This window comes from Diprion similis, chromosome 3 (assembly GCF_021155765.1).
Source record: "Diprion similis isolate iyDipSimi1 chromosome 3, iyDipSimi1.1, whole genome shotgun sequence".
Taxonomy (NCBI): domain Eukaryota; kingdom Metazoa; phylum Arthropoda; class Insecta; order Hymenoptera; family Diprionidae; genus Diprion; species Diprion similis.
In genome coordinates this window covers 12368083-12387508 of record NC_060107.1, presented here as the reverse complement: position 1 = coordinate 12387508, position 19426 = coordinate 12368083, and the positions used below count along the sequence as shown (strand labels likewise).

The window sequence follows — 19426 nt, the reverse complement described above, 5'->3', positions numbered from 1 at the left end:
TATCTGCCTAACAGGAATTTGTATCAGATCTGTCGATTCTGATTCACTTACCGACCGAATGATTCTCCTATTTTGCTACTTTTTTTCTGAACGCTGTTTACATGTTGCAGAATTAATAAGGTGTAAAATGACATGTCACCGCATAATTTCTTGAGCAATCTTCACTCCCTTCACTCAAAGAGAGGCAAAAATTAAGCTTCACAATCACAGCCCCGATGGTCTACTTTTCCTGGCATAAATAATGTATAAAATTCATATTTGCTATACATGTAAATTTAATTCAAAAATCTTAAAAGAAACGACTCGGTCGATAAAAGTAGGGTAAGGAGCATTATGCCCTAAATTAAAATACTAGATTGATTGCAAATTTTGAGTCAGACAGATGATCAATCAGGAATTTTCTTACTATGTAATGAGTGTGACTGGCCAAGGCAGTTAATTCGCGAATCCGCGCCTTGACTTTTTCATATTAACTAAACGGGAATTGACTTGCCGTTTTTCCGCTGATTTATCTTACGTAGCTACATGTTCAACTTTTTTTTTGACCAACGAAGGTTGAAGCTGCAGGCAAATATCCTCAAATATCAAGTAAATACATTGGTATTAGGTGTATTTGGGCGGAATTTGTTGAAACTGTTCATCTCGTCAAGATTTAAAATCCTCGTATCAATAAAATACTGAAGATTATTAGTGACGAGTAGCCTAAACATACAAACAAATAAAATTTGATTCTATCGATTTTAGGTTTAAAAAACAACTACAAGCTTCGAGTTCGTAAAGACCGTATATTGTCACATGATTACCACGCAGTTAATGAAAACAGAAACTCTCTTATGCTTGACGAGTGTAGGTATTTACGATTTACGATTTGAGGAAAAAGATTAAACTATTCTCTCGAATTAATTAAAAAGTACAACAACTTTAATTCACATTTATTTACAATTTTTATTTTAGGAAAGTAACTCTTCGTCAGATGTAATTTGCATTACCCAGAAGATCTGGCGGCCTTTCTTGCATAATATCTTTCTAATGCAGCTTCGAAAATTGGTCCAACAGTTCGTTTTTCCCATATTGATATTTTCGGCGCTTCGGGTTCTGTTTTCTTCAATCTTTTCACCCCATCCTCTACGTCTGGCTTATCGTTAGATGGTTTGGCGGTATTTTCAGCAGTAGATATGTTTGCCTCAGGTTTGGTGTCACTGGGTGCTTTGCTTGTATCAGTCGGAATGTCCTTAGTCTTTATTTTACCATCATTGGATGATAATTTTGTATGCTTTTCTGGCGTTTGTGCCTCACTTGTCTCAGCCACTGTTGTTTTTAACATATTTTTTTCATTATCGCATTCATCTTCTGAACTTGACTGAGATATTTCTGCAGCTCTCTTCCTGTACTGACGGTTACTCCCTGCTTTTGCAAGGGTTTTCCTAGACTCCCGTGCCTTGGCTAAATTACTTTCATCTTCATGGTCAGAATTCTTTTCCGAGTCTGTAGTCAGTGGGTCATCTTTATCCACATGATCTTTGTTTTCCTTAGACTTCTCGACATCAGTTATTTCTGTGTTTGTTGAGTCTGCGTCTTTCTTGACCTCCTTGTCTTTTCCATCCGCGTCTTTTCTGTTAACGTCGACAGTTTGTGTATACAAATGCCTGTAAAATCCAGATATATCCTGCTGTTTTGTCACGTCGCCAATCGCCTCTAACCTATCCATTCTCTTCTCTTCCTCCTCCATTTTCTTGAATTCTTCCAATTTTGCCCTATAAGCCGACGTAACAAAACTTTCTTTGTCAGCGAACATCGCACCCTCTGCTTCACGCTCTTTTTGTACCATTCTTTCGACTCGGTGTTCCTGCTCTCGTTTTCTGCGCTCTGCTGCCTTCAGCAGATTTTCGATGTACTTTGCTTTCTTTTCCACTGTTTTTTTATTTATCTTTTCTTCGATTTTAGATCTTTCGATAGTGTCATAAACTTCATCATACTGATACACTGTTGGGTCTTCTTTCAATGCACGTTTCATTGTCAATTGCGTTTGCTTTTTGACCAAATTTTTTTCACCCTCTGCTCTGAGTGCTTTCCTGACCCAATCTGATCCGTCATCCGCATCAGAGCCACTGTCTTCCCCAAAAACATTTCCAGGCTTAGGTACAGAGAGTCGGTTTTTGCTCGGTACAATAAGTCCATATCTGTAAATGACAAAACATAAAAATATTGGATACAAATTCTCAAACTAATCTATGTGGAATTTAATCCTGAATGTACAGAGTTAAATTGCAAAACAAACTATTTAAAAAATCTTTACTATTGAAAAAGGAAAATTTTTCCAGCAGTATTATTCAACATCATCAAAAACTACTCACTGTTTATCTTCTTTATTTTCGTTGGTCATATTAGAAAGGGATTGAAGAATCTTTTGTGCTTAAAATTCTGTGATGATTATTTTACTATCACTCTATTAAACAACATATACGTTTGTGTTTTGTCGGTTTTGGGGTTAGGTAATGGGTTCGTTATTTTATTCCTTATATTCCGGACTTATTATATTCAATCAAAAACGGACACTTGAATAGCATTCGTCAGTAACTGACCCGAAGTCTGCCGTATTTAGAGTGCGTTCCAAAACTAGCAGGGGGTACCAATTGTGGTACAACAAATCTACAGGACAGAGAGAATATGGCCGGCTGGTAGAAAGAGATAACGACCGGTGGAGGTCAATCTCCGTCTCTTTCTATTCAGGAGCGTAGCAATATGATTTAGGGCTTTGCGCACTGGGCCAACACAAATTTTGGCACGCGCACTGCGTATTCGGATTTGCAATAAAATGAACGTTAATTAAATTAACAAATTTGTAAGGACCCAAATAAGTAATTTCGATCACAAGCAATCGTTAGATAAGTAAAACCTTGTCGCTGTCGCACTCTTTTTTCTATCTTGCTCTCTCCGAGCTTAGTCGCAGACTAACTCGCCGCTCGCTTCTCGCCCATTGAACTAGCCTCGCGCCGCGTGCTCACTCGCCACCGCGCATGCGCAGCGCGGCGGCTCGCAACCGGCTGATCTCAGGTGCTAATTTGGCGCCGCAGCGCTCCGCTCGTGAAAACGTCGAACTAAAGTGCCCAACGCTTGGCTCATCTCAAAGACGTTGACTGAGGATACATATCTTCACACACACCTCACACACATATCCTCCTCCACTCACACCTTTTTGTCAGGTAGCATAATTTTAATGACAAAAAAGGGAGCTTCATAAGGAATAACAATCGATTTGTCGATTTGTCGCTCGAAGGTCGAGATTGGCAACAGGTGGATCCTCGATTGATAATTTTGTGACCCGCGACGGAAAAAGTTTCAAAATTTTAAAACTTCAAATTTGTATGGAAACTCAGTGTTCTTAGTAAATATTGAGGATTATAAGTTAAGATAAAATAAAAATGGACCCGCGACGGAAAAAGTTTCAAAATTTTAAAACTTCAAATTTGTATGGAAACTCAATGTTCTTAGTAAATATTGAGGATTATAAGTTAAGATAAAATAAAAATGGACATAAATTACAAATTAAAAGTATTGGTATATTTTTTGTTTCTCATCCGAAAATGTTCGAGAACATTTAATAACGCACCTTAAATTGTTTCTTGGCCATTCGTGATTGTTAAAATAAAATAAAAATCCAATAAAATTCCTAGAAAGAGAGAGCAATTGACCTCCACCTCGTTCCCTCTTTGTTTAACTCTAGCGGACACTTTTCGAAGTCCTTTATCCATACTGTATGTCGATGGCAGTCAACGTCGATGGCAGAGCTGCTCAGGAACTCGGGAGCGCAAAACAGATCAAAGAAGGTTGACAGCACTGGCAGCAAATTTCGGAACGCACCTTTGACAATATGGAGGCAGTGGATGTTTGTTGTTTCGTTAGTTATTCGCACAGTTTCGATTACTGATTTCTATAGATATGTTTAGCATCATTCACTGCTTTAATGATGCTAAATACAACCGATTATTGGTCGGTTACCGACATGTGTCTACCGCCTAAGCACCTCGAAAATTAGTATCAAAAATCTATTTCGCATGAGAAAATGCTACTAAATCAGGGACACAAAAAACACGAGGATAAGCCCTTAGGCTTCACGGCACTTGGATACCGCTCAGCTCACTCGAATCGAGACGAAGTGAGAAATACGAATGGAAATCAGCCAATCGCAACACGTATTAGAAAAGCTACGCAAATCGTATGGCTTATTTAGACTGCGTTGACTGAATATTGTCTGTGAACCCCGCCAACTTCACTCGGCATTTGCCAGTGCGCCAGTGCGGCATTTCTGTGTGTAATTCTGTAAACAAGCAGCATGCGGTTTTTAAAAATATAACGGATCTGTGCTTACCGAGCACTAAAATGTAGCTAATGGCAATATTATTTCTGAGAATAAGGTGTCAATAAAGCTTTAATCATAATTTCGGAATTATAATTGCTTGTTAGTGGCTAAATAATTCTGACATTAACTTGAAAGAGGTGAAACAGTATTTTTGACGGTTGGATTCAATTTGCGATTAATGTATTCAATATATATATAACCACGTACATTCATATTTCATTATCACCTACAAGATTTCAATTCTATATTGAAAAACACTGTTTATGCGTTTGATTTGAAACACAAAAAAAACTAACAGCCAGAAAACCTTTAATTTCCGTCAATATAACGCGTACCTCATGTGCCTAACGTTAAGAGACTTTTTCTTGTTTCAAAAATACTAATTAATAAGAGAAAGTAAGTGAAAAATCGTACACAATAAATAACACATATCTAGTATTTAATCTATGGCAATTACCTGACAGCGGTATAGTAACTCACACAGAATTTTATTATCATGTTGAGAATCTTATATCTTCATATTTAGATGGCATTTTATAAAAATTTTGTGTTAGAAATGTTTTCCAACATTTTTCTGCATCGTAGATAGTATTATCGATGTCAAAATCCAGTCTTACCAGAGAATAATGTAGAACCAAATATAGTCAACTAAATAAATATAACAATTATTAAAATACAATTGATAATGCATGAACAATTTCTCTTGTAGATCCTACGACGTAGGTTTAATGATGGCCTTGGAAGCATCAATAGTGGAGCGTCTCCAAGAATTAAGGCGCTGGCAAGTTCAGCAGCAAGAAAGATTGCTTCAACACCAGCAAGAGCAACGGGAAACCTTGAGCCGTGAACAAGTCCGCATGTATCAAGCACTGGGCTTGTCTGTTCATGACATAAGCAGTGAAGGAAATAGAAGTATTGATCCTGTATTCAAAGATTCCTTGGAAGAAAACTGTGTGATTGACACAACTACAAAGAGGCATGAGAATCTCCTGAGAATTCTTCCTGCAAACGCTGACCATGTAAAACACTTGCCATCTCAAAAGCAGCATGAATTGCCTTATGATTCTAGTCTTAGTTCACCCCATCAACATATTGTACCTGAAAAAAAAAGTCCAGAAACTCCTGAAGCTACTCAGTTGTCAAAATATGTTGAAAAACAACTTTTAGACCTGTGCATTGATGATTCATTGAGCGTTACTGCACGATCAGATGCTTCAGATAATTTGGATGCCATTTCTAGTGATAAAAAGGATAGCAGTGAAGTTAATTTTAGGACAGAGTTAAAGGAGGCTTGTAAAATTATTCCAGAATTGTTAATTGAAGGTGTAGAACCATTGCCGCCAGATAACCCTAAAAGGAAGTCTTTTATCATCGACGATATTCCCGTACCATCTCCAAAAAAGGATTTTCACACTTTGCTTGAGGAGAGATTAAGGGAATCTCAACTCGCAGTCGAAAATGAAAAGTCGGTCAATGGTACTAATGCTAAAAAATCGGTGAAAAGACCATTTTTAAAAAAAGGTGAAGGATTGGCCAGATTCAAATTGGGTGCAGCGGCATGTAGTAGTTCAAAACGTTTGAGGCCACGCACTATGTCACTTCCTAGTACGGTTAAAATGGAAAGTGTAAAGAAGAATGTAAAAGCCCATTCCGATAAACCTGGTGAAATTTCAAAATCTATGAAGAAGGTAGCCCAGAAGAAGGTTCAAGTACAGAAGAATTGTTCTCCTAATATTCCGAACAGAGCTCAAAGCAGGTTGAGTCTGAAAAACGTGAAACCACCCGTCAGGGTTCGTAGCAAATCGATGTGCAACCCGCGGGAACCACAACTGGAGAATGTTACCAAACATGACACTTCAGACATTGAATCTAAGACTAAAAGAGAGCTTGAAGAAGTAAGAATTTTTGAACTTCTTGAGGAGAAGGCTGAGAATTCTAGTTTCTGTTCAACATCGAGCACTGTTGTTGCCTTGCTGCAACAATCCGTTCAATCAACGCCACTTAAATCAAAAAGCGTTAGCAAAAATAAAGTTTCGACGTTGGCACAGAAATGGAGAAGCAAAGAACACGACATTAATGAAGATTTACTACTCGCCGAAATAGTTTACACAACGCAGAGCAATAATTCTGCCACCTATATGAAACATCAGCAAAGAGAAATTTCCGAAAATTCGCAACCTAGAAGAGACGTATTAAACTTGGAGAATCAGGCGACTGATAAATACGAGATGATTGAAATTTTTGATGAAAATTCTGCTGAAAATATCTGTGAACTTCCGTATGGTACTGACGTTGATCCTAATTACGGTACAGACTATCAAATAAGTGAGGAAGCTAATGGTGAAAACGAAAGAAATATTGACCATCAAGTCAATTACGAAAAGAACACTAGCCTGCATGTCCGATTTTCGGAATATAACGAGTACAAGACAATTGGTTTGACTGATACTTCCACTATATCAACAGTATCTGAAGCATCACGAAATTATTCTGATCAGAGGGCGTGGAGCGATTGTTCGATCACTACGGATTCTTCGGATGCTCAGGAATCTACTTCCGTTATTGGAGATGATGATCATCATCAGTCTTTGTTCGATCGAGCTACAAGCTTGGAGGGTCACCGCTCCATGGAAATGCCATCCAAAGTTATCCAACCACGGCACATGAATGCTAACAATTACACAAATCATTATTACAATGACAATTTTGCTTCAGATTTGAATCAAAATCAGCAACAAGAGTTAAATGCTGAACAGTCTACGGAAGAACATCATGGTGATGATATCAATATTTCTGATTCAGCTTCAGAGAACTACGACAAAAATGATAACTCAGAAGCTGAAAATGAAGGCTTATCACTAGCAGATGCGACTTTAATCGAAGAAGAGTTGGCTTCAATGCAAACGGGAGGAGAGAATGGCTTGATATTTAAATCGGAACTTTTGAAAATTCGATTATTGGAATTGGAGCAGGAGATCGAGATCTTCAGAAAGGAAAATATAGCAGCAAAAACTCTAAAAGAAAAGTTGCAGGAGGAACGAAAAGCATTGGAGCGTAATTTGAAGGAAAAAGAAGCCTGTTTTGAAGAACGTAAACAAAGGTTGGAGAACGCTATCCAAGAGGAGAGGAAAAGATTAACTAGAGAAAAAGCAGCTCTAGAGAATCGGTTGAAAGACGCACACGTTAAAGCTCAACAAAACAAACAGGAACGGCAAGAAGTACAAAGTCTGAAAGATCAATTAGAGGAATTGAGAGATGAAATGAACCAGAAAGAAAGCAGATGGAATGCCGCTCAAGCCAGGCACAGAAGTCAGGTGAGAATTTTACAGTCGGAGAATTCGAAGCTAAAGCAGGAAGTTGAAAAACTTCAAAATATGCGAAGAACAACAACGCGATCGAGGCTTCACAGTAAAAGTGTTATACCTTCAAACACCAAAGCTATACATCGAATAAACAAGGCGCTAGATTCTCAGAAGCATGTGCCACGAAAGCAGGACTCGTCTTCTGACGAGGATGCATTTTTGGTACAACCAATGATTGAGGCGATGCATTTGAATGATCTGGAAAATGAGAATTGTGACCAAGTGAATTCTGATGGAAGCAAAATGATCGTCTATGACAGAAGCCAGTTAGGATCGAATAGCAAAAACTGTACTACAAGGAAACGAGACTTGTATGAAAACCTACTGAAAGACGCAACTATAGGCTTGAAAGAGAGCGAAGAAGCCACGCAGAAGGCAGTGCGTGGATTGGAAAATGAAAAGAATTCAATCAAATGTAACGAGCTGATTACAAGACCTCTACGCGAAGCAAATCAGGCAAGAGATTTATCTGATGGAAGCAATTTTGAGCAAGGAGACAATCTTTCAAAAGGTGAGAGTGAAGGCATGACTGGAGAAATAATTGAAATTGATAATGAAAATGGAATTGAAGATTATGCCAACAAAAAGAATTCATCACTGAAAACTTCCGTGAGCAGCAAGGAAACCATAGGTACTTTGAAAAGCCAAAAGTCGCCGAATGTCAAGAATGGGGGGAAAGTAGACAAACAAGGTATAAAAGAAGTGCAACATGCAGATGGTCGTGTGGAGTTCTGGTATCCAAATGGTAATGTCAAGAAAATTTCTGCTGACGGGATGGTCACGAAGTTGATTTACTACAACGGAGATGTTTGCGAGAGCAGAAAAGATGGAAGCGTTAAATACTTTTATGCCACTACAAGAACCTGGCACACTACAATGCCCGATGGACTGGAAATCCTGGAATTTCCTGAGTATGATGAAGTTTCAGTGTTGATCTTTTCCCACTATCTACTGATTACACATAGATTCGAGATTAGTTCTATTATTTACTATTTGCAAATCTTGCTTGCCACAGTGGACAGATGGAAAGGAGATCAAAGGATGGAACTGTAGAAGTATCGTTCCCCGACGGTTCCGTCAGAATATTGCAGTCCAACGGGACAGAAAAATGGGCCTTACCGGACGGAACTTTAGCCGAAACTTCAGCAGATGGTGAAAAACTCCTCATTTTGCCTAATGGCCAGCGGGAAGTCCATACAAAGGATCACAAAGTAATAATTTATAAATCGATCAGTTAATTTTTATAAATTGCTCTGAATATTTTTTCGACGTCAGTTTGACCAATTATTTACTTCTTTATTGTTTAATGCTGATTTGTTCTCATTTACGCTAAAGATATCACTAGTATATTCAATTAAGAATTTTTGTTTTCTAAACTCACGAAAAATATCGTTTTCCTGCAATCAGAGGCGGGAGTATCCGGATGGAACAGTAAAATTAGTCTATCCAGACGGTTCCCAGGAGACACGATATGCCGGTGGCAGAGTAAGACTCAAAGACAAAGATGGAAACCTTCTCATGGACTCCCACCATCAGTAACATATTAAAATAAAGAGTTTTTTAAGACTGGAGATGATTAGTTCGTAGGTATATCCATATATAGATTTATGTGTAACTATATATGTACAATCGTTCTTACATGACAGCAGAGCATTACCAAGAACTTAGCTGTATTTCTGCAATTTTTTAATCAACTAGTTTGTAGTAATCTGGAGAAAAGTATTTCAAAATACTGGAATACATATTTTTTACTTTGTGTAATAAAATGAAACTGATTAATCTATGCATATTTACCTTTCCAAACACCTATACCCATGATAACGTTGAGTCTGTAATAATCATATTTATGTCAATATGTTACATGAAAGAAACAAATAAAATGAAGAAAAAAATCAGGGTACCTGTGTACAAGAAAACGTACAATTTATCTATGTAATAATAATGTTAATATTATATTTTAGATACAACTTTTTTTTTTTAAATACTAATTAATAATTAATACAAAAATAAAATTGTGACAGGAATGTGTGAACTTGCAAAGAGACAGATAATAGTAGCGTACTTTAAGTTTGCGATTAAGAGATATGTGTTTAATATAATCTGTGCATTCTTTAAAGAACTTTGAAATCATACATCTGTATGTACGATCTTTTGTATTTTCTTACGGTAAAGATTGCAAAAAGTTACCGCTATTATATAGAATAATTATTTTATTTTCAATTTATTTCTTTAGAGCATGATATTTTATGGTACGATTTAAAATTCAGTACGTATTATTGATAGTAAAATTTTTATAGACAGAAGATAAATCCGAAATGGTTCACATCCTGCATTATAGGTTTGACCAAATTGACCATTTGATATTCTAAAACTATCGAAAATCTCGTACCCGTTTTTTGCCTTGATCGTATTTTAAAAGCTCAGCAATTGGATATAATGATGTATATATTTATGTATAGTATTATTTGTTCACCTAACATGCCAAAGAGTTGCGATATAACACTTGACCAAACACGGCGATAACATATACTTATGGCACAACAAATGGCCCGTTTTCTACCAGCCGAAGTTCTCGGGGTTAATCGATTCTTGTAAGCATATAATTACAAATCTTATTAAGTATTAATAATACGAATGTAGGTACATAAATTGAACGTTTTTGTGATTTGAACTGAGCCGGTCATTGTAACTACAACAGGAATATTATACTTGAAAATAAAATATTATACACAAACCGATCGATTTGATTTCTGTTCATCTTACTTCACGTAGATTGAAACAATGAGCCTTTATTTATAATTCTACTTTTAATTTGCAATTTGACAAATTTATCAGATCACAATGAATGTGTTGACCATTCAGACTGTTTTCATTCTACATGAATCAATCAAGCCCTACCGGATTTTGTATTTTGCCTGATTGGAAAAGAAACGTATTTTAGCTATAATACAAATGATATAATCTATTAATTTAGAAATTTAAAAGATATAGAAGATCGAAAGATCCCGTTTTTACATAGATTTGCGCATGATCATAAATCTGTGTACTAACACATGCACGTGAACTAAAGTCTAACGTTAAAGAGCCAACAAAACAGTGGTTCACTAATTGTATAGCAATTTGAACGACATGAAGGATGCGTCAACTTTAGGAGACTATTTAAATAAGAATTTTTTTCAAACAGATTTCTTCGACGAGGTACTTCCTAATTCTGTAAAACATTGCAGAAATTATACTAGAACTCAGTACTAGATTATATAGCTATCTATAATTATGATTATCAATAACTTTAGGGTTTGGAAAGTGAGTACATTATATTTTGCGTTGAATGATTATAGAGCGTTGCGTGTCTGGAATTAATTGGTTTTAAAAAGTTCGTCCAGGTCACCTCAGGATCACTAATAATATCCTCCAGAAAAAATCGCGTGAAAAAATAGGGAGATAAGAATTTATACCTACCACTATATACTACGATAATAAGTCGCACCACGTCGCGCTAGGCGCGCTGGTCTATAAGGCAACATTAAGTTTATGATTAAAAGCTTTGGCGACGTTGATGTTCACTAAAAAATTCCATACATCAATATCGAATTTCTCTTTGCCTACAAAGTCCGATGTACATACAGGTAATTATTCAGTGGACAAGCGCGTTTCGGCATATGTGCCGCTTTAATACCCGATAAAGGGTAATTAATATTATTTCTTTGATAAGAACTGTATATATGACCCGTTTCGCACCGTGAGTAAAATTTGGAAATTACAAACTGCACCTCGAATTGATAGATACTGTGATATGTGTCGTGTAACATTACAGGTTTTATACTTGTAACAGTTGCGTTGAGTGGCTCCGTCCACTTAAGTTACACATTAGGTTTAAATCCGTCTACTGTTACAATTGCTACTTTCGATTTTTCGAAATCAATCGCTTGTGCCAGCACATCATGATTGGGCTAAAATAAACTTCGTACTCGTCGCAGTCAACTTGATAGATCGACGGTTTGATTAGCTTTGATAAATTCTTCTGACTAGTTAATATATTCCCCCAGATTCAGGCTTACAAGGAAAGATAAAATGATCCCGCGTACTTTCAACGTTTTTGATCTGTTAGTTCCGCTATGTGCTTTCTCGTGTATGTGATGGAGGAGTTTTTGTTTATTTTCGCTCTGCGTATTAGCCGGTACTTATATAAATATATAGATAAACAATTAGGAGGGTGATTTTTTTTAACTCTTACTGTGCATCCGACTTTTTCCGTTAGTGGCCTGGGGTACTGTCTAAGTGAATAAGGTAACACCCACCCCGTTAGCCATCACAAGAAATTTCACCCTCAAATTGAACGTCGTAACCAGTGGAGACTACGAGGCAGGTCATTCGGTTTCACTGTCTGAGTAATATTCTATCGGATTAGGATCGCGTGGTTTCCTCGAATATTTAAGGCCAAGCGTGTCAGCAATTTCTTCGATATTTTTTAAAACCTGTAATGAGAACACAGCAAGATATGAATGCTGTACTGCTCCACAAAATACTGCCAGATGTTCAATTATAGATTGTTCCAACTACTCACGTAGTCTAACTGTTCCTTTGTATGCGCTGCTGATAGGCAGAAACGTATTCTGCCCGCCATGAGCGGAGTTGCTGGAAAACCGACGCCAACTGTCGCGATTCCGTGCGCTGTCAGCGTCCGCACCACGGTTCTGAAAATTGGTTCACAATGGTAGTGTTAATAGCCATGATTTTTTAAAAGTACGGGGTGGTAAGGAGGTTGTACAGTGGAATGTCAATACTTTGCTGGTAATGTCATTATGAGATGGTCGCACGTTAAGTGTTCATCAAACTGTTACATCTGTAAGCTACGTCGATTATCTCGGAAAGCCTTAAAAAAAAAGAAGACAAAACTATGAAGACCTGCGATTTCGATTTTTCATTTCGAATCGTCTGAAAACGTTGAAATATTTAGCATGCTCGTTAAATTTCACTCGAGCATAGCTTATTTTGTGTGAAAATCTTTTTTACGAATTCGCGGAACTAGATTTTTTTCTCGCAATAGTCAATTCAATATGATTATTTGTTGATCAAAATGTATATCAACACGGTATTGAAAAATTGAAGATTTCGGAAACGTCGGAATTGTATAAAATAATCTTCTATAAAAAAAGCCTCGTCGCAGAATGAAAACGAATGAATATTCCAGATTTTTGAGCGTTTTAAATCGATTAGATGAAAAATCGCTATTTCAGCTCTAGTTTACAACTTTGTTAATTATTTTGCCTTTTTAGGAGAACCATTGTAGCTAACGAATGTATCAATTAGATAAATACTCAACATCAGACCATCTCACAATAAAATGAAGAAAAAAGGATTGATTTTCAACCGACGGACCTTCCTCAAAAGCCAACTTACCCGATTTTTGAGTAGAGATAAACCATCATAGGCACTACAGGCGAATCCATGTTACCGTAAGTAATAACACCGATCTGATTGAGCCTGCGTCTGAAATATCTCGTGTTTCTGGCAAGCTGTTTGGTGCGATTATGTCCCGCGTCTGTGCCGTCCTCTCCAGCAATGATACGCATTGAAGTGATAATTTGTTGCGCCACCGGCGGCGACATTGACGAGGCGTAGGTGTGCCCGTGACTGTGTACTCGTAAATGATCAATAAGTTCCTGAAAGAAGAATTTTGTCATTTGGAACAGTGAAGCAAATTCCAGGCGTGAAGGATGCTCAGATCCTCTTTAGGCATTACTACATGGCTAATTCGTTCAAACATCAATAATTATCTAATCATTTTAATATCTCATAGTCAGTGCACCTCACCTTAGTTCCAGCTATGTACCCGCCAGCAGATCCAAAACTCTTTGTGAAAGTTCCCATAAGTATGTCGACCTGCCGTGAATCGATTCCATAATAGTCGCAAACCCCTCTACCATGGGCCCCCATAGCACCAGTGCTGTGTGCTTCGTCAAGGTAAAGATAGGCCTGTCAAGTTAAGGACAGAAGTGATTGGCTATGAATTAAGTCATCAGAGTACCTGGATTTCGCAGAGAACTCACCTTGTATTTTTTCTTCAGTTTCAAAATATCAGGAAGGTGAACGATGGAGCCTTCCATAGAATAAATACCCTCGACAACGATGAATATCTTTTTCCATGGTTTTCCGCTACCAGGTTGTCCATGTACAATTGCTTCTCGCAAACACCTTTCGAGATGATTTGTATCTAGAACAAGCTTTAGACATGTTACCTGCAATTACAGCCACCTTGAGTAAGGCACAACTCTTTGTGTTTCAGGAGTTTTTCAGTTCATTCCTCTTTAGTCTAGTTCAGAATTCTATACCTAGCCCGATTCTGAAATGTAACAGTCTTTTGTGTATTTCGGACCATCCGACTTCGCTGGGGTATTCTGGACTAGAGCCAGAATTGCGAAACTGGTCGAAGCGGACAGTCTAATGAAAATAAAATTTTACGCTCGTAAAAGCTTAGGCAAGACATTAATCAGTTCATTACTGGTTTTTCAAGTTTTCGTTAATACAAATCAAAATGTTAGGCTCATCAGAATTGACTTGTTCAAAAATAGTAGATAGTGCATCAAGAAGGCAGAGTGAGTCTTTTAGCATAAGTTTGTAATATGAGTCAGGTGATCGTGTCTGCAAATCGAAGACGAATATTGCAAATTTGCGTGGTAAAGAATACTTTGCCTTCATGGTACTGATAATACTTTATGTAACAAAAGTGTGGTTTACAAGTGTTTTTTATATTCAAATGTTCCTTTTGTGTACTGTCGCAAAAATGCAGGTAAAAAAATATGCATCAATTATAATAGTGTTACATAAACTTCATTTCCGCGTATCGAATTAATACCCTTCAACTTTGAATCAGGAAATACTTACTGTTGTGTTTGAAGACCTTTGTAACAGCACCTGATAATCGAAGTCCGAGGATAAGAGAGGCGTGGTTTTTCTCGTCGCTGAGAACTAGACACCCCTTGGTAATTAGGGATGGCAGGTTAAGAGAGTTCGTTGCAAATCCCATTCCAAATACAATTGCATCTTCCACCCCGAGAAATTTGGCAGTTAATTTTTCCAGTTCATTGTGAATTGGCAAGTTGCCTGAAACAAATAACACCGTAGTAGGCCAGTCGTGTTATTTTTTTTTTCATCCTTCGACTCCATCCTCAAAATCAATATGACTTTATTGTTGACCTTCTTACCTAATTCCAGGCGTGTGCTGCAGCTGGCACAGCCGTACTTCTTGAGCGTCTCGATGCTTTGCTCTGCGCATGCCCCAGATGATTCTGCAAATCCGAGGTAGTTATATGAGCCCAAATTTATACACCGGGTCTCCGTTCCTGTGAATCTGTAACCAATGATTCAAATGAGTGAATGCAAATTTTGGACCGAAAACAATAACGTTTGAAACAAATTCCAAGTGAATATGCAGTGAACGAGAAATTAATTCACGCCATGGGCGTGCTGCCAGTTTTGGCAATCGTTCAGATTCGTGAGTTAATGAAATGTTCGATGTTAATCATGGCACTTAAGACGTATTAATTAACCACAAATGAAAGGTTGCGTATAGCCATGAATTCATTATTTACGGTCAGAGTAAATCGTAACCATTTGTGATTAATTCATTATCACCATCGGCTCGGCATTATTGATCAGCTCACAAGACAAACTGGGGTATCCAATATATCTAGGCCAAGAAGGCGTAGGGATGCAAGATGGAGACAAAAAGAGTTAAGTAGGTCGCACCTTTTTTCCCATTGTGAAACCGTTTCATAGCTGAGGATTTCGGGGAATGATAAACAACCAAAGAGTAACGGTAAAAAATTAATAGGAGCTGCAAGTTTCCATGATCACAACACTCACAGTTCAATTCTTCTGGTTACTAACAGTTGCACGTAATTAATACTCACTCAAAGGACCAACCGTAATCGTGGGTAACTCGGTCTTTTAGCGTAACTTCTGCACCAGGTACTGAGGAAATTGGTCGATTCCAGCAGTCACGGATTCTCCGGTAAACATATCGAAGATAGAACACCTCAAATTGGTCGTAAAGTGGAGCGTAGCCCTAAAGAAAAATATATGGAATCAATCTTTCGTACAAGAAGTAACTGGTAGAGTGAAGACTTGATTTCATCTTATGAAAATTATAAGGCAATAAAATGCATTATGATTTGTGATAATTAAAAACTGATTCAACGAATCATCTCATAAATTTAATCTCCGAACAGTTGAGCCACTGAAGTGTTAGCATTTGACACAGACTGCGGTGCTAAGTGATATACAGAAAGATGTTTCACATCAACATTTAACAAGTTGTATTGCACACCGATTAACAACCTAATGCAAATTGCTCTAGTTCTATCATTGAACTTAAGCTATTTTACAGAATAAATACTCAAACTATTGTACCTTTCTGTTTTGTTCTTGAGCCACTTTTGGCGTGAACAATAATTGATTAACAAAGCCTAAGAACATTAAAAAGTAAAATCCAAGGTGGGTAAGAGCTGATGTTATGAAAGGTATTTTTTCGAACGATTCTTTTGACTTGTAGCTTCTCGTTGTGTCAACAATTCTTCTTTTCTGAAAAAAAAGAATAGTATTTAGCCATAAATATTCATAAAAATTCTGTGATGATTACGCACTGTGGTACTATTAACATTGGAGAAAATCATTTGATGAAGCAACTAGAAAACAGGACTATTGCACTACTACTAGCGAGTCGAATTAATACGTTATATAGTTTTGTCCATGGTTCCTCCCTTCCCCCATTACTATTTTATCTAGTTACATTACGAGTTGAGGATCAGAATGTTAGTATATATCGCACACCGGCGACAAAAGTGACGCAACTAAAAAATTTGCATTCTGGACTTGAGATTATATTTGGATTTGCAAAGTTTGAATCTATAAGCTTGAAAAGTGAAATTTCTGTAATTGAAAAATTGGCCGTAACAGAGTAAAAAATAACAGGTAGCTTCCATAAGCATGCAATGCTTCCGCTCGCAGTGATTTGCTTGTACTGATAGATGACTATTTTTCAGTTGTGTCATTTCTTCGCCGGCATGCAATATTATACTTGAAAATTCAGAAACCAGAGAAATAGTCACTGCACGTCTTTTTTTTTCAAGTTTTTACATTTTTAGCAGCTTCTAGCTCACTGACTGATAAAAAACGAGCCTGCTTGACCAGTCATAGCAAACAGAAAAAATAAGAAAAAGGTAAAAGGAATGAAGTGTCAAAAAAAAAATTTATTATCCAGCATTCTTTTAAGATGTTGTAACCATCCGTATTGTGCATGTTACAATGTATGTTATAACTTAGAAAAAGAGATTTCAATCCCATGTTCATTAATTTCAGGGTATTTGTGATGTTTTAACTTTGATTTCAGAACTGCTGAACAATGCATGATAGCCCTAGCCAAGAGCATATATTGCTGGAAATTAATGTGATCAAGTAAACATCAAGCTCTGAACCTACTTGAGAAATAATATCCCCATTAGGGAAAGTAGAAACGTGAACTCGTTTAGAATCGTGACAATGTGTGCCTAGAGTTGAACTAGTAATATCTTATCGGGAGACCGCGAAAGCCACAAACATGAATTTCGAAGGAACACCCAATGTGATAAATGACGTTCACAGCTTATCATAAGCAAGCATGACCAGCCAGTGTGGGTCGAGGGGCAATTTACCGGGGTGAATAAGGCATACAATCGTCGAAAGCCAATTACAGCAGGGCGCATCACGCTTTACGTCGACCTTCTTGCTGGTCGCGTATACCGTGTGAATTTGAATTTATTGCAAGAGCGAGGCGTGAAATGACCTTCCGATTAGCGATGCCCTAATGTCTTTGGAGCACACGTGACGGTGGAGTATGACTTACCCGAACTTGAACATCGTTCGCGAGACTCGCGTAACCGTTCAGTTTCCCGTTCCCAATAGCCGGGTGGGTGGAAATACCGTTTTTCAATGATATTTCCGGGTCTTCATCCTGAGTGGCGGCGAATGCAACGCGAAACCGTGTGGTAGCCATGTTGTTCACAAGAGGCATACTTATCCGCCACTGCTTTGGACACTCGGCAGTTCCCACCGCGATGCCTGCAGTACCGACGCCTGCGCGTCAATGTCTTCCCCGCTTTTCTAGCGTGTCCGCACTCCGCAATCACCGCAATCGCGTGATACACGTACGTGTCTCTCCCGTTGACTCGCCGGTCTGACTCTGAATCCCCACGCACTGATTAGTCTTCCAGGAAGAACATGAGACTTCCAGCTCGCCTAGTTTCAACTAGAATTCAAAATCATGCGATCTTTAAGTGCCTTGAAAACTCAATTGTTTCGAAGAAGAACCAAAATTGAACGCACCATCGTAACTCCCAGAGAGCATGATTTTGCGTGTGTTCGTTCATTCTATTTTTACAATCTCCGTTCATTGAATCGATACAAAACGAGATCTTCAAGCACTTATGCTACGATTTAAAGATATGATTCTCTGTGTTTTTACGTTTTTTACCGTCCCTGAAAATTATCCGACCTGTAAAGATTGTTTGCTTTCAATCCAATTTTTTGATCCTCCAGGGAAACTGTTTTACCCAGTTAGGGTAAAGAGTTGTCTGGGGCAATAAGTATGGTCTGGAGGATGGAACATTGCAGTCATAAATTCAAAGAAATAAACCGCTGACCAGTCTACGGAAGCCGGTTTGCTTCGCGTACAATGTAGGCTTGGATACAGGCATATAATTGTATAGTGCAACGAGAGATTGAGTCACAGTGTGAAGATTAAACGGAACACGTTATTTGGCAGCTATCGTAGACACGATTAATTTTACATTTCTGAAACTGATCTAGATATGACGTAATTTGCAATATCGATAGACCAACTAACCTTACCGAAAACAGTAAGAATGCTGTGTCATTTATAACATTATGAACATTCGCAGGTATGTACTAATTATCGTCACTATTTTCATATGAATAGTGCGTTGCGCCTGCAGTGTGAACGTTAAAAACCGCACGACAATTAACGAGGTGCGAGTTCGAAAGCGGCATGAGTCACCCACGGACGGACTCGTTGCAGTCTGGTGGGGATAACAGGGTCGTCAATGCATGAATATTCTCCCAGAGATATAGATTTTGCCAACTTGAAATTATTTACCCTATCTATAAATAACTACGAAAAGTATTGTTGATCAGACCGTTTTAGTTTGATCAGCAATACCTTGGACATGATCCAATGTACTCATGAACAACAGAAACTTGGCGCATAACTGTTAAGGCACAAATAAAAAAAAAAAATGTACCGCATTCCAACAAAACAGTGCCTAGTTGTGTAAATTTCATTACACTGAGGTAAGTCTTTTACTCGATATACTGGTAGGTGAAGTTAGGAACATGCGATATAAGTGTGATATTCTTTCGACCATCTTATCAATCAACGGCATTGGAAATAAAGGCAGGTAAGTGTATATTTACTTATTGCGATCAACCTTGATCACTGTATCGAAATAAGACGTTATCTGCTCACCGGGGATTCTGAGCCGTTAGACGAAGAACTGCAGCCATAGGAACTGCAATGTTTTCTGTACCTAGTACAATAGGGTGTAACATGGGAATCAAAACGAGGGCAATCTCACCTCCTCGCAGAAGATCGGGATTCGAGGGTCACCTTCGCGTAACGCCCCTGCCGGGAGTTTTCGAACGTTTTGTG

At 37.9% G+C, this 19426-nt stretch overlaps 3 protein-coding genes across 4 annotated transcripts; 1 reads left to right on the top strand and 2 right to left on the bottom strand.

Moving 5' to 3' along the window:
* Positions 1 to 903: 903 nt before the first annotated feature.
* Positions 904 to 2541, bottom strand: LOC124404235 (nuclear speckle splicing regulatory protein 1). The gene is made up of 2 exons (XM_046878211.1): positions 2355 to 2541; positions 904 to 2180 (listed from the first exon to the last, which is right to left on the bottom strand). Exons 1-2 carry the CDS (start codon positions 2381 to 2383, stop codon positions 986 to 988), a joined length of 1224 nt encoding a protein of 407 aa, XP_046734167.1. The 5' UTR covers positions 2384 to 2541; the 3' UTR covers positions 904 to 985.
* Positions 2542 to 4284: 1743 nt separating this feature from the next.
* Positions 4285 to 9499, top strand: LOC124404224 (centromere protein J). Its single transcript, XM_046878182.1, has 4 exons — positions 4285 to 4563; positions 5070 to 8633; positions 8738 to 8933; positions 9130 to 9499. The coding sequence occupies exons 2-4, from the start codon at positions 5089 to 5091 to the stop codon at positions 9259 to 9261; spliced, it is 3873 nt and encodes a 1290-aa protein (XP_046734138.1). The 5' UTR covers positions 4285 to 4563; positions 5070 to 5088; the 3' UTR covers positions 9262 to 9499.
* LOC124404225 (serine palmitoyltransferase 2) lies at positions 9142 to 19207 on the bottom strand. 2 transcript variants are annotated; one of them, XM_046878184.1, is made up of 12 exons: positions 19192 to 19207; positions 17606 to 18007; positions 16135 to 16305; positions 15636 to 15790; positions 14928 to 15073; positions 14608 to 14826; positions 13773 to 13936; positions 13537 to 13698; positions 13123 to 13385; positions 12287 to 12416; positions 12055 to 12197; positions 9142 to 9260 (listed from the first exon to the last, which is right to left on the bottom strand). In XM_046878184.1, exons 2-11 carry the CDS (start codon positions 17771 to 17773, stop codon positions 12090 to 12092), a joined length of 1686 nt encoding a protein of 561 aa, XP_046734140.1. In that variant the 5' UTR covers positions 17774 to 18007; positions 19192 to 19207; the 3' UTR covers positions 9142 to 9260; positions 12055 to 12089. The 2 variants fall into 2 exon arrangements, with proteins under 2 accessions (XP_046734140.1, XP_046734139.1); XM_046878183.1 differs by lacking the exon at positions 9142 to 9260 and having other exon boundaries at positions 11878 to 12197.
* Positions 19208 to 19426: the final 219 nt, after the last annotated feature.